The 14,182-nt window shown below is 41.9% G+C and overlaps 1 protein-coding gene across 11 annotated transcripts in view; it reads left to right on the forward strand.

Annotated features, from left to right (window-relative positions):
• satb1b (SATB homeobox 1b) overlaps positions 1-13,386 on the forward strand; it is a 52,109-nt gene extending 38,723 nt beyond the window's left edge. For all 11 annotated transcript variants that reach the window (XM_060861398.1, XM_060861405.1, XM_060861401.1 and 8 more), the window contains 2 exons: positions 8,113-8,319; positions 11,383-13,386. In XM_060861398.1, the coding sequence (XP_060717381.1) occupies positions 8,113-8,319; positions 11,383-11,931 (756 nt within the window). In that variant the 3' untranslated portion in view covers positions 11,932-13,386. The remainder of the gene's footprint in view (positions 1-8,112; positions 8,320-11,382) is intronic.
• Positions 13,387-14,182: the final 796 nt, after the last annotated feature.

The raw sequence follows: 14,182 nt of genomic DNA on the forward strand, positions 1-14,182 counted from the left end.
GAACAAGTACACAGTCTGTTCTTGGATGAAATGTAGGTTCAGATCTCTGTCCCATTCCCTCAGAATGACCCTCTCTCTTTCTCTCTCACTCTCTCTCTCTCTCTCTCTCTCTCTCTCTCTCTCTCTCTCTCTCTCATTCTCGTTCTATTCCTCTCCTGGAAGAGGCAGTGGTAATTAGCAGTGCTCTAATGAGACAGAATGTCAGGGATATGGTACGTTGGTGCAGTGCAGGGGGGCAGGTGTGGGGCTCGTGTGTGTGTGTGTGTGTGTGTGTGTGTTGGGGTAGTGGAGGGTGTGCCATCTGTCACCAAGGGCCCGGTTCACCACTCTCTAGAGGAGCAGCACTGCGGGCTGGAAAGAGAAACAGGATGTGTGAAAGTCTTAGACGTACCTGAGATCTCTGTTCTGCTTCAAAATGCCTCTCTAATGCTGCACTATTTCAAACCCAGGCCTTCACATGGTGTCTTCATTGTCCAGGCATCATGGTGTCTCCAGGTTCTGACCATTTGATGGAGCAGACTAGACTTTTTTTTTCATGTTCCTGTCTTTAGTTCCTCTTTGGTGTCCCTTCAGCCTGTTTGTCCATGTCAGAGGCTTTCACATCAGAAGAATATCAGATCTTCTGCTTTTCTTCTCCGCTCCCTTTCTGCACTCGACCCTTATACTGTATCTACTGACAAAAGGCTTGAGGAACCTTCCGAGGAACCTCTGGAACATCTCAGAAAACGTGTGCAGGAAGTACTGTTGTTGAATCAATCCTTTTTTTTTTTAGATAGAGCTAAAGTCATGTACAATATTCTCGTAGATTCTTCAACATCAACTTTGTTACTTATTCATTTTTTGAAGCTTTTCTTGCAAACTTCTTTCCTGCAAACACAAAACACCGTCGAAACGTTTAGCTGAAAACTCGTGAAACTTGAAGTTCGTGCTTTAACTGGGTTCCTTAAGGCTCTTCACTGGTCCAGACAACTAGTTTCAGGAACCTTCTCCTAAAGAGAAACCTCGTGTTGTTTGCATATGTAGAACGCAGCATCTGCCATACGCATCTTTAGCTCCTCCCCTGGGCGGGGCTTATGGAATTACCCGATTCGATTTTATGCCATACATCAAGCTCTTTCTTCGTGAAAGCTGCGTTTTGCTTTTCTTCTACTTTTTAGATCTGCATTGCCTGCTGTGTATGAAAGCATTATTATTCCTTCATATAGGGGGGAAAAGTGTGTGTGTGTGTGTGTGTGTGTGTGTGTGTGTGTGTGTATCTGTATATTGTGCATTATTTCTTTCATTATTTGGCGTAGTGTGGCGGCTGCATTTTGAGAAGTGGTTTGTTTACCATTATGAATTCATCCTCTTCCCGTGGGGGATGGAGGGAAGCAGAAGCAGGCAGATGGGAACGGAGAGGGGGAGCGCGCCTGCGCCTCTTTATTAATTGATTTATTTATTTATCTGGCTGCCTGGTTATTAGGTTGCCTGGGAAACGGCTGCGGTTCCCTCTATTATTAAAGACGCAATTTTCTTGAACTGGAGGCCCCAGATGTCTGAATAATTGATTTAGGGCTGAATTATGGCCCAAAAAGGCAAAGCCTCGCCTTGCAACGAAGCTTTTTTTCCCCTCTCTTATTGCAGGGCGGACTCAGAACCTACAGCAGGATTTTGAGGATTTTGAGGATTTTAGGATTCCTCCCATCACACAGTGTTCACCTTCACCTCCTGGATGTTTCGACATACTTCCCTTTCCTCCGTCTGCCTTTCTTCCTGCATCGTGTCTCGGCTCCGATCGCCCTTTTTTAATGTTTTTTTTTATTACTTTAAATCTTTCGTCGCCTCCATGCCACCTCCTCCCTCCCCCTCTCTGTTTTATTTTGGACAACAGACTAAATACGATACATGTTTTTCTATAGGAGTTTTTTTTTTTTTTTTTTTTTCTTTTTTTAATCCGGGAATATTCCTGTTATTATTGCGCTTCATGCAGCGGTTGCAGGAACACTAATCATCTCTAACTCTGTTTCTGTCTCCGTAAGCGTGCGCCCTAGGTAGCACGCCCCCTGTTCTCCAGCTCTTCGCCGCGTCTCCCCTGTCAGACCACACAGGCCTTGTTCCGAGGCCCATTCCTTCTAATCTGATCAGGCAGGCAAATACGCCGGGAAAAGCGGCTTTAATGATCCCCCTAATTACCCCAAGTCAATACCAACTGTATTATTAGACTCCGGGAAAATATTCCATTAGTCCTACCACCCCCCCACCCCCACCCTCCTCCATCAACCCCCTTCCCCACCCCCACTCCGTGTGACTCTCAGTGCACGGCGATGTCATGCGCCGTGCACCCCCGCGCTTGTAATTAATTTTATTTACACACGCAGGAATGCGCAAGGTCGCACCTGCAGCCCGGAGCCGGCCCCTGACTCGCCCGCTTAATCAGATCTGTCATAATTACCGCTCGCCATGCCTGTGACACACACCGAGAAATATTTCAATTTCACCACTCGCACCGACGTGGAGCTCAGAGACGCGACACGTACTCTACACCCCGTTCACGTCTTCTCTCTTCCCTCTCTTCTTTTTCATCCTCGATTCCTCTCTTTTCGCGATCTCTCATCAACACACATAAACTAACTCCTCCATCTTTAATTGAGAGCTCGTCGAGAGCTTTTCTCCTCCTCCCATTGGCCGAGACGTGTCAGCTGACTCGGTCACACGGTCACGACTTCACATAAAGTAGCAGTCGAAAAAGTCCAACTCCGTTAAGCTTCTGTTCTATTTCGAGTCTTGAATCTGTTCCTTTGGTTGTTGTTTTTTTTTTCTTTTCTTTCTTTCTTTTTTGAAAGCAAACCTGTCTGCCAATTAAGGATGCTGATTTAGCTGACATATACAATTTGCAGGTTTTATGCAATTTTAATCTATAATGCAATAAGATCTCGGTGATTTATCTGCTTAATTACGCACTGATATTAGCAATTAAACTCCAGCTTTGAATTAAATCTCAATCAGGCGCTTATAATTGATGGACTAGCACGACTCGGAGGCGCTTCATGAGTCTCTCTCTCTCTTTCTCTCTCTCTCTCTCTTTCTCTCTCTCTACGTGTGTATGAGTTGCATCTGAATCTTCGGTCACGTGTAACATCCTCTTTCTTTCTCTTTCCCTTTCTCTTTCTTGTAAGGGCCTTAAACGAGCAGATTTGAGGAGATTTATTTCAGCCGGTCGACAGCGAGAGCAATAACGCTCGCAGAAGAAGAGTTTTTTTATTTATTTTGAATTGCTTTTCTTCGTTAACTCCAGGTCTCTTGTCCAGGTCTGGATGTAAACAGAGAGGTTCACCTTTTTTTCACGATTTGCATAAGAAAATATGATTGATGAAGGAGTAGAAACGATCATAAAAGTGGTCATTTCTGAGACTTGGACTGGACAAGTAAATATCGAGTTAATAATTCATATTTAAAGTCAGAATATGGAAAAAAAATGAACAGAATATGGGAAAAAAAACTGAATTTAGACGGCCATGTTTGTTTTATACTTATATTTCTATTGTTTTCTCTAAATTTTATATCAGTTACTTTATTATCTCTCTCTCTTCCTCTCTCTATCTCGGTCTTGCTGTCTAACTGTCTCTCCTTTTCTCTTAGTGTCTTTCTCTGTTTCTCTCTCTCTCTCTCTCTCTCTCTCTCTCTCTCTCTCTCTCTCTCTCTCTCTCTCTCTCTCTCTCTCTCTCTCTCTCTGTCTGGCCTCATTCAGAGTGCAGCACTTAAATCACCCCCTCATTACGGACTCATTATAGACTGCTGCATTCTGGGATTTGTAGTTCTAGCTGTCGTGCCACCTTAATTTGCTCGAGTCTGCCGTCTGTAGTAATTTTTTTTTTTACCTTTCTTGCAGCTGGCCCTCCTTGCCCTCTTTTCTACCGCCGACAAGCTGCCATGCCACGGCATTTATATCTCTCAGGCGGTAGAAGAGACGAGTTCGCTGCTCCGGGCAGAAGGCGTTAGCTTTCGGATTTTTCCGCACAGAGCTGCGTGCCAGAGCTGGGCCTGTGCCAGGACAGGGAAACAGGGGGGTTGGAAAAGCAGGAGGAGAGGAGGGGGGGGGGGATAATAACGCTTTGTCTGTAGCCCCTCTGCTTCACATCATAATGTTTGTCTCTTCTTTCTCCTTCCTCCATCAGCACAGAAGAAGTAGGCCATAACACTGGATTACTCTGAAAGAGAGAGGAAAAAAAAAACGAGTGACGTCGTAATGCGCCCGGATTAGCGGCGTTATAAAAACATCTTTTAGGAATCTCTGCTCATTTTATTTTTTTCTTCTCCCCTATCAGTCGTACGCCACGGCTTTTTCCTGACTTTACGGAAGTCTCAGCAGGGTTACAGAGGACACGGCTCTCGCTGTGACACGGCTAACACCACGCTGCTAACACTATTTGGCAAATGAGATAATATAAAGGTGTTAGGTTTATCAGCCTGCTGATCGGAGGTGAATACAGCAGTGTTCGCTCTAACAGCAGCTCTCTGCACCAGTCACTGGCAACTTGTGACTACACACACACACACACACACACACACACACTCACAGACAAACACACACACACTCTCACACACACACACACATATACTGTACACTCTCTCACACACACACACGTACACACTCACACACACACTCACACACACACACACACACACACACACACACACTCACACATACACACTCTCTCTCACACACACACTCTCTCACACACACACACACTCACAGACAAACACACAAACACACACACACTCTCACAGACACACACACATATACACACTCTCACACACACACTCACACATACACACTCTCTCTCACACACACACTCTCTCACACACACACACACACACACACACATATACACACTCTCACACACAGCCATTATGTTCTGAGAGAAATATTTTTATCAGAAACTTCTATTTATACGCAGCCTGCACCATCCGCTCTTTTTTCATTTATTCCGAAACAAAATTTCCGTCGAATGCTGTTATGGTCATATTAATAGCACCTCAGACAAACAGTAAAAGTCATGGGCTTCATATCAGTCGAATAACATCCGTATTCTTCAGGCATGTCATTAAACCGCCAGAACGTCATTGTCGATTCTGTAACTGAGTGTCAGATGGATTCCACTAATAGAAACCTCAGAACCGGTCGCCTGATGGATGGCGTTCGTCGTCGCGGCTTCTGCGACTCTCCCGATCGCGTACTCGTACACACCTCGGTTAGCGTAGTTAGTCAAATAACAGAGCAGAGGTCTATAAAAAGAGTGATTATATTAGCGTCTTGTATTGCTTATGTTATCTGTAACATTACGTTTAACTCAAGAATTACACACGTTATCTGTAACATTACGGGTCCCTACAGAGTTACACACGTTATCTGTAACGTTACGGGTCCCTACAGAGTTACACGCGTTATCTGTAACATTAAGGGTCCCTACAGAGTTACACACTTTATCTGTAACATTATGGGTCCCTACAGAGTTACACACGTTATCTGTAACATTACGGGTCCCTACAGAGTTACACACGTTATCTGTAACATTACGGGTCCCTACAGAGTTACACACGTTATCTGTAACGTTACGGGTCCCTACAGAGTTACACACGTTATCTGTAACATTAAGGGTCCCTACAGAGTTACACACTTTATCTGTAACATTACGGGTCCCTACAGAGTTACACACGTTATCTGTAACAGTAAGGGTCCCTACAGAGTTACACACTTTATCTGTAACATTACGGGTCCCTACAGTGTTACATACGTTATCTGTAACATTACGGGTCCCTACAGAGTTACAGATGCTATCTGTAACATTACGGGTTCCTACAGAGTTACACACTTTATCTGTAACATTACAGGTTCCTACAGAGTTACACACGTTATCTGTAACATTACGGGTTCCTACAGTGTTACATACGTTATCTGTAACATTACGGGTTCCTACAGTGTTACACACGTTATCTGTAACATTACGGGTTCCTACAGTGTTACACACGTTATCTGTAACATTACGGGTCCCTACAGTGTTACACACGTTATCTGTAACATTACGGGTCCCTACAGTGTTACATACGTTATCTGTAACATTACGGGTTCCTACAGTGTTACACACGTTATCTGTAACATTACGGGTCCCTACAGAGTTACAGATGTTATCTGTAACATTACGGGTTCCTACAGAGTTACATACGTTATCTGTAACATTACATGAACCAGAGAGTTAATTATGTTATCTGTAACACTACTGGTTCCTACAAAGAAAGTTGTGTAACATTATGTTACCAACATTATCTGTAACGCTACCTGTAGCAAGAGAGTTGCTTATATTCTCTGTGACAAAAAGTTAGCTACTGTTCTCATTCCTGCGGCTATAAAAACAGTGGTTATTGGCAAAATCCCGAGAAACAGGAAAGTGTCTGAACTACTGTTACAAATCCTAATAAGAACTGTGTTTGGGACACGAGCGAAAAACTCCGAAGTGGAATGGATTTGTGTGTGAAGCGGAAATCGTTCGATTCTGTCGTTTTTCTTAGGCAAAAAGATGAACACATGCTGTGGGCTCTTCTCACACTGTGTGATTGGTAAAGCAGTGGAAGAAATGCAATTGGACAAACACAAACACTTTGGGGTGTGTAAAGCCCACAGAGCCACGCTAATCACAGAGACCAGGTCTTCACACGTCATGTTTCCTACATGTGGAACAACATGCTATTTACATTATCGGGACAGTTTGCGTTTTATATAATCGTGTGTGTGTGTGTGTGTGTGTGTGTAGGGTTTAATGGAGAGCGACGTTTTGACCTGCTTTATGATGGGGTTTAGTGCTTGTTATTGATTGCGTGTGTGTTGACAGATACGACGCAGAGACATCAGTGTGTGCTTGCTGTCCCTCTGTGTGGCATTTAAGGAAAAAGGCGGCATAGAAACAGTGTGGGATTTACAGTCTTTAAGTTCTCTCTCTCTCTCTCTCTCTCTCTCTCTCTCTCTCTCTCTCTCTCTCTGTGTGTGTCTTGCTCTCTCGGGTTTGATGTGGCTTTGGGAGGAGTTGGAACCAGGGACAACAGAAGTGCTGAGTTATCTCAGCCATGCAGCGCCTGTGTGGCTCCGGCTCTGGCTCCAGCCTCTGTGTGTGTGTGTGTGTGTGTGTGTGTGTGTGTGTGTGTGTGTGTGTGTGTGTGAGTGCTAGGTAATCCTGTGGAAATGAAAGGTGCTGCCGCACACTGGTCTGGAGATTACGGCGTCATTCTTGTATCGCTGCCAGGACACAGTGCAACACACACACACACACACACACACACACCTCCACTCCTTCTGTTGCTTTCTGTGCAGCGGTGGAGTGGAACACCTTCTGTGCAGTGTGTGTGTGTGTGTGTGTGTGTGTGTGTGCAGGCTCACACACTGATGCACAGTTTAAGATGGCTGATCTGCTGAGGCACAGGCCAGTGGGGGAAAAGGGTTACGTTTAAAAAACTGCATTTTTTGTAATATAAAAATATTTTTAGAACATTATTGCCTTTTATAAGAATAAATAAATAAATAAATAATATAAATTCATTTAGAGCTAAAGATTGATATAAAGACATGGATGATTATATGAATGTATGAACTATAAAAACAAACAAACAAATAAATAAATAAATAAATAAAAATAGGCAGCTAATGTAATATAATCTAAATATCTATCTATCTATCTATCTATCTATCTATATATATATATATATATATATATATAGTTTCTTTTTTTTACATACAGGAATGCACTAGGTAATGAAATTAATATAATATAATATAATATAATATAATATAATATAATATAATATAATATAATGATCTGCTCTTTAATTAAAATATGACCAAGTAAACTAAGAAAAAAAAGTCAAAGTAATATAGATCCTCTGAAATTGCATGTGAAGATAGTCAGATATTTTTTTAGAAGATCTATCATGCTCTCTCTCACACACACACACACACAGAGGTTATTTTTTTGTAAATATTCTAAGCTGTATTATATAATGCAGACAAAGTATTTACCACATACTTCTCAATGTGTTTCGAGACGCTAACGTGACCCATTGGTGTGTGTGTGTCTGTGTGCACAGGGTTGGTTGTGTGAGCTGTTGCGCTGGAAGGAGGATCCGTCCCCAGAGAACCGCACGCTGTGGGAGAACCTGTCCATGATCCGGCGCTTTCTAAGTCTCTCGCAGTCAGAGAGAGACGCAATCTACGAGCAGGAGAGCAACGGAGGACAGCAACACCACACCGAGAGACCCCCACACCTGCTGCACATGCCCACTGAGCCACTGCAGGTAAACACACACACACACACACACACACACATACACACACACACACATACAAGATTCACTGGATTACATGTAATTCATACATACATTTCCTTAGAACTGGCCTTGTTTTATCATTCATCAAAAACTAATATGCAATTATAAGGATTTAAAATTTTAGAATATATTATTTTTATATACCAATTTAAATATATCTGCAGATCAGTTTCATCCGATCACCATAACGCTAAATAATTGTGTTTATTTACACGAAAAATCTGAGAACAGTCATTTTTGTCTCTTAACAATGCCACCTGATACACACACAACACCAGTGTGTGTTCATGTGTGTGTGCATGTACGTAGTAATCGAACAAAACTGTAGACACTCGTCTAATATTGAATATCAGATTCATCCGTTTTTTCCGTATCAGACATTTCTAACGGATCCGAACAGCCGCTTCGAGTTAAACACGACTCGACACTTCAAGCACGAGAGGTCAGAGGATCGAATTCACGACCTTCCAAACAAAAAAGCAAAGCATTACAAGCTGTGAAACAAAATCACGTTTGAAATCCCACTCGAGGATCAACAGGAAAGTTTCGGTTGTAAAAAAAGAGTTTAGGACGAAGGAGCGTTTGTGCAGGTCGTCGTTTAACCTGCTGGAAACATCTTCATCTTCAAACCCTTGTGCGTGTTCAATAAGTTCTGGATTCCACCTCAAAGCTCTGTCTTTGTCTTCTAGAAATTTCCAAATCTCTGGATTTGAACGTGACCCGAATCGTACTGACGACGCAAAGACCTACAATTTTATTATTTGACAAAACGACGTCCCACGTCGATCGTTCGCCTCGTTAGTGTCAGTAACGATGAGCGTTCTCTTTAGCTTGACTAATCTTTAGACCCTATCTAGTGCCCTATATAGTGCATGTGACCTATTTACAGAACAGGACAGTCTGAGGCATCGCTTTTCTGGACTTATTGTGGACGTTTATTTCACGATTTCTGTATTTAATTAACACTTTCATTAAAAAAAAAAAATACGTAACGCGTAAAAATCGTTGAATCACGTTACGTAACATTTCCAGAGCAGCACATCAGGTGCAGGAAGAATCCACGTCCTTCTGGAAGGTTCTGGAATAAACCTTTTTTTTGCTTTTTTTAACCCGATCCCGTTTTTATTTTCTCGAGCAGCGTCGAGTCAGAAACTCCGCAGCGTTTCGTCTTCGTTCAACAGGATGAAAGAGCCGAAGCCCATCAGAGCTCTCAGACTCCAGACACGTCGATATAATTTTAACTGTAATCCAGTGAAGTTTTTGCATCACTAGCAAGTTCTTTTGTTCTTTTCCAGATGTATGAGAGCACTGTTTTTTTTTTACGGACGGGGAAAATCTGCTATTGTTATGTTTCTATTCTAAAGTGTTGACAGCAATAAAAAAACCAGGATGGAGAAATACGAGCGAACTCGTGATGGCGTGATCTAATAGGATGTGGTGTAGATCAGGTCTCGATTACAGAGAACAGCGTGACGCAGTAGCGCTAACGCTCAGACGTCAGCTTTGCGAGGTTCACAGGAGCTCTTTACGATATGTGAGGAAAAAAAGAAGAACAAAAAATAACACGAGCAGGAAGACGAATAAAAAACGTATTAGTGCTACAATAGTGTTATTATACTTATTATTACTACACAATTATTATTGTAGACTTTTTTACAAAGTGTGATGAGTTTTAAATGATTTAGATCATGAATTTTGTTTTTTTTAATGTTTCTGATAATATTACAGATTTCTTGCCTTTTCTTTACACAACTCCATTGTTCATGAGATTTGAACTCGCAACCTTCCGGTTACTAAAACAGAACACAAAGTCACGCACTTTTGACACACAATATTATCTCGCAGCGTTCGGGATTTTCCCAAAAAGAGAAGAAAATAGTTTGATTGTGGAGCGAGTTGAGCGACGGTTGACCCTTCGGTGGCCTTCGACCTGAAACAATGCTGCATTTTATAGGCACCGTGTCATGTCTGTCACCTCAGCGTGTGACTTTCCCACACACACACACACACACACACACACACACACACACGTCAATCCCTCCCAGCCAGCCATGTGATTGAATCTTTGCAGATCTGGCCTTTTTTTCTCCTCTTGTTGTGTGAAGGCCCGGCGTTTTGAATAGTGCTTGATAAGCAATCAACAGCCACGCAGAATTCTGTGTGAACATTTTTGCATGAAAAAGAGCCCGGTGCTAATGAGCTCTCACGGAAAAGATAACGGTAAAGGGAATTTCCTGGATCTGATCTCATCGTCGTGACCCGCTCCGAGCGAGCGCGAACCGAACCGGACCCCGGCGTCTGTACACGCCTTTAAACCCAGTGTGTCCAGTTCATACCTGCTTGATTCTAATACCTCAGAATTCACATGGTTTTATTTCAGACGTCATCAGGAAGGGATCACAAACATTTGCTGCTCAGGCTCCAGGATCTTCAAACTGTTCATCGTTCACAGATTTCCACCTTTTCTATGTCTTAATACTATCTATTTTTATTCAGTTTCAGTTTGACGAACAGATCCAGGCTTTTTAAATAGTTTTATTTTTTATTTTTTTGTATTTGCAATTTTTAACACTACTGCATGCTGTCACACACACACACACACACACACGTTTGTTCTTTAAAAACAACTACATTTTTCAGATTTTTTTTACAGTGATGCAATTCGCAGTTAATCTTTCACGCTGTCACATAACTATCACTTTTATAGATTTTAACTAGAATAAATCCAATACAATATAAACGTAATTAAAAATCTGTCTATAATAATCCGTGACGTTCCTTTCCAAATCCTAATCCACCTCCGGGACACGATATCAGAGCTATTTTCTGTTATTTCTCTGCTCTCTGGCCAGGTCTGATACCACTTAAAGGTTTAATGGCAGAATATTTTAAGTTGCCAGGTGCAGGTTATTTAAACAGCGAGCACCTTGCCGTCGCCTTGCGCTCTACATAACTGAAAAACCCAACAGCGAATGTAGATAAAATGTGATAAACCTGCAGAGATCTAACAGCATTTCTGTCTGATTTCAGCCCCAGATCCATCCTCCACCGACAGCTCAGCTCCAGCCCGCCCTGGCGCTGCCCCACCCCTCACAGCCGCTCATTTCCCAGCAGCCCCAGCCTCAGCAGCAAACAGGACCCCGCCTCCCACCACGCCAGCCCTCCACCGCTGCGCCCGCCGAGGCCGAGGACGAGTCACGTCAGGCTAAAGGTCGTACCGGCGCTCGGATCTCCTTGGAAGCTCTGGGAATCCTGCAGAGCTTCGTGCAGGATGTCGGTCCATACCCGGACGATGAGGCCGTGCACACGCTCTCAGCCCAGCTCGACCTCCCGCGGCACACAATCATCAAGTTCTTCCAGAACCAGCGCTTCTGCATACGGCCCAAAGAGGCCACGTCAGGAATCGCTCTCCCCGCAGCCGGCGAGCAGGACGAGGTGAGCATGACGGACTTCAAAGACGGTGAGCTGCTCAAAGAGCTGGACGAGGGCACGCAGACTACCAGCATCTTCACCATCAAGATCGAGGAGCACGCAAGCACCGAGGAAGGACAATGTCATGAGCAGGAAGTGAAAGAATAAAACTCCAGCACACCGTCGGATCTCCTCCAGCTGTAGAACTGTGAGACTCTCAAACCCCGGGACTGTGTAATACTCAAGTATTACCTTTTTGTAAAAGCCCTGTATTATTATTATTCCACTGTAAAGATTTTGCGCATTATTAAATAACCTGCACAACGAAACAAAATCAGAAAAATGTTCAAAAAAAACAAAAAAAAAAACTGTTGCCGTGGATGTTTGCTGACTGCACTTGATGTATGTTGTTTTTACACTGAACTTCCAAACTACTGATTTAAAAAAAAAAAAACACAGTCGAAGTTTGATAGACTTTGATAGATGTTTACGTACGTGGTGTTAACTGGATTTTTATTATTATTAATATTATTATTATTACTATTATTATTATTATTATTATTATTATTATTATTTCAATGCAACTGATAATAAAATAAAAATGGGGGCCTTAACGGTGACAAACTGCTGAACAACACAGCGTTTTCTTTACAAAGCGAAGGATCGCGCAGGATATGGCGCCCCCAAGACCTTCAGGTAGACTGGAGGAGAAAAGTTTCCCCTCTTTCAATCGTTACTTATTATTTGTTTGGAAGAAATATAAATATATATATATATATATAAATAAATATAGACATATATTAATTGTAAAAAAAAAATAAAAAATATACAGTCTTAAAGAAACTATGCCAACAAATGCCTTGTACTATATGGCACTGCCGACGTTAGATTATTTTGCAAAACCTTTCTCACTGTAATTTTCAGGATTTTCACAAAATTTAATAATGTGAATCACACTTTATTCTTCCTCATCCCACGTTATTTATTTGCCATTCATGCGGTTTACGGATGTAATTACGTCATTTTTTTTTTTGTTTTGTCGCAGCACATTTTTATTTTATTTTATTTTACTATTTATAAATGGAAGTTTGATGGGCAGTAAAAATCAAAGTGTCTTAAACGTTTTAAATGGAAAAAATGTGCTTTAACGGTTGCCTGAAAAACACAAAAACAAAAAAAAAACACTGAAAAAAAACAAAAAAAAAAACACACAAAAAAAAAAACAAAGTGCTGTATGTCAAGCGATTCATGCTTAAGAGCTTCACGATTAATGTTGTATGCAATTTTTCCTCTCATGCAAATAAGCTTAGGAGAACGACTAACTAACCTATAGACCACCTTAGAGAAAAAAAAAAAAAACATATGCAATTTGTGTGGAATTCGATGTTTGCGATGTGTCTTCCTTTTGGTTAATAATAACAACTCAAAGCTATTGCTGTATAAACTATTCTGTATAAAAAGGAGCGTTTGTTTTTTTATGAGTTTATCGCAAGGAGAACACCGGTTATTTTGTTACGACTGACTGTTTTATAAGTGTTTCTCGGTTTTTTCCTCGAGCCAAACTGTTCTAACTAGGAGTGGTTATTGATTGTTAAATGACACAATTAAACTGTTTGTATTGCACCCCAGAATCTTTGCATTAATGCCACCAATACATAAATATCCAATGCGGCAAAAGATCTAGTTTGCTTTTGTTTTAATTTTTTTATTTATTTATTTATTTTTACAGAACAGCCTATAATTATTATTATTATTATTAATTTTTTTTTTTTAATGAATGATTAGGGTTGTAGTTTGAAGTGATAAAAAAAAAAAATCATTTATTATGGTGTTATTATACATCATAGCGGTTGTGGATGTATGTGTCAGCCCTCGGTATTTGTCCTATCATTATATTATAGTAGAAGAGGAGACTGTTTCACGTGAACCCCCCCGACCCGACGCCACCCCTCCTTCCGATTCATTCTCTCTTCTGTTTGTTTCCAATCGTGAGCACGTGACAGGATAAATAAGCGCCTGGCGTTAATGCTGTGTTAATGAGCCCATCTTTGGGGAGAGGAGGTGTAAAGTGATGCAGGTGCTGTGACCTCTCACTGAACCCCAGCTGAACGTTGCAGCTGGGAGACGAAAGCACAACGGCGTTCACCTGCTTACACCTGTGCTGAGGCGGCGTCCGGGTCGCTCTTTAAATAACGCTTAAAACACCGGCCGGGAAAAAGCCACACTGGGCTTAGAGGTGAACACGTGGGAATGTAGGAAGAAAGGAGAGAATCTGAGATACACGATACATGAGAAGTACACAGTACACAACCCGAGAATACACAGGAACACACTCATATACACACACACGCACAGAGTAACACACTGACACACTACCACACTGACACACAGTATACATCTTTACAGAGTAACACACTGA

Source organism: Tachysurus vachellii, chromosome 25 (assembly GCF_030014155.1).
Source record: "Tachysurus vachellii isolate PV-2020 chromosome 25, HZAU_Pvac_v1, whole genome shotgun sequence".
In the NCBI taxonomy this organism is placed as follows: domain Eukaryota; kingdom Metazoa; phylum Chordata; class Actinopteri; order Siluriformes; family Bagridae; genus Tachysurus; species Tachysurus vachellii.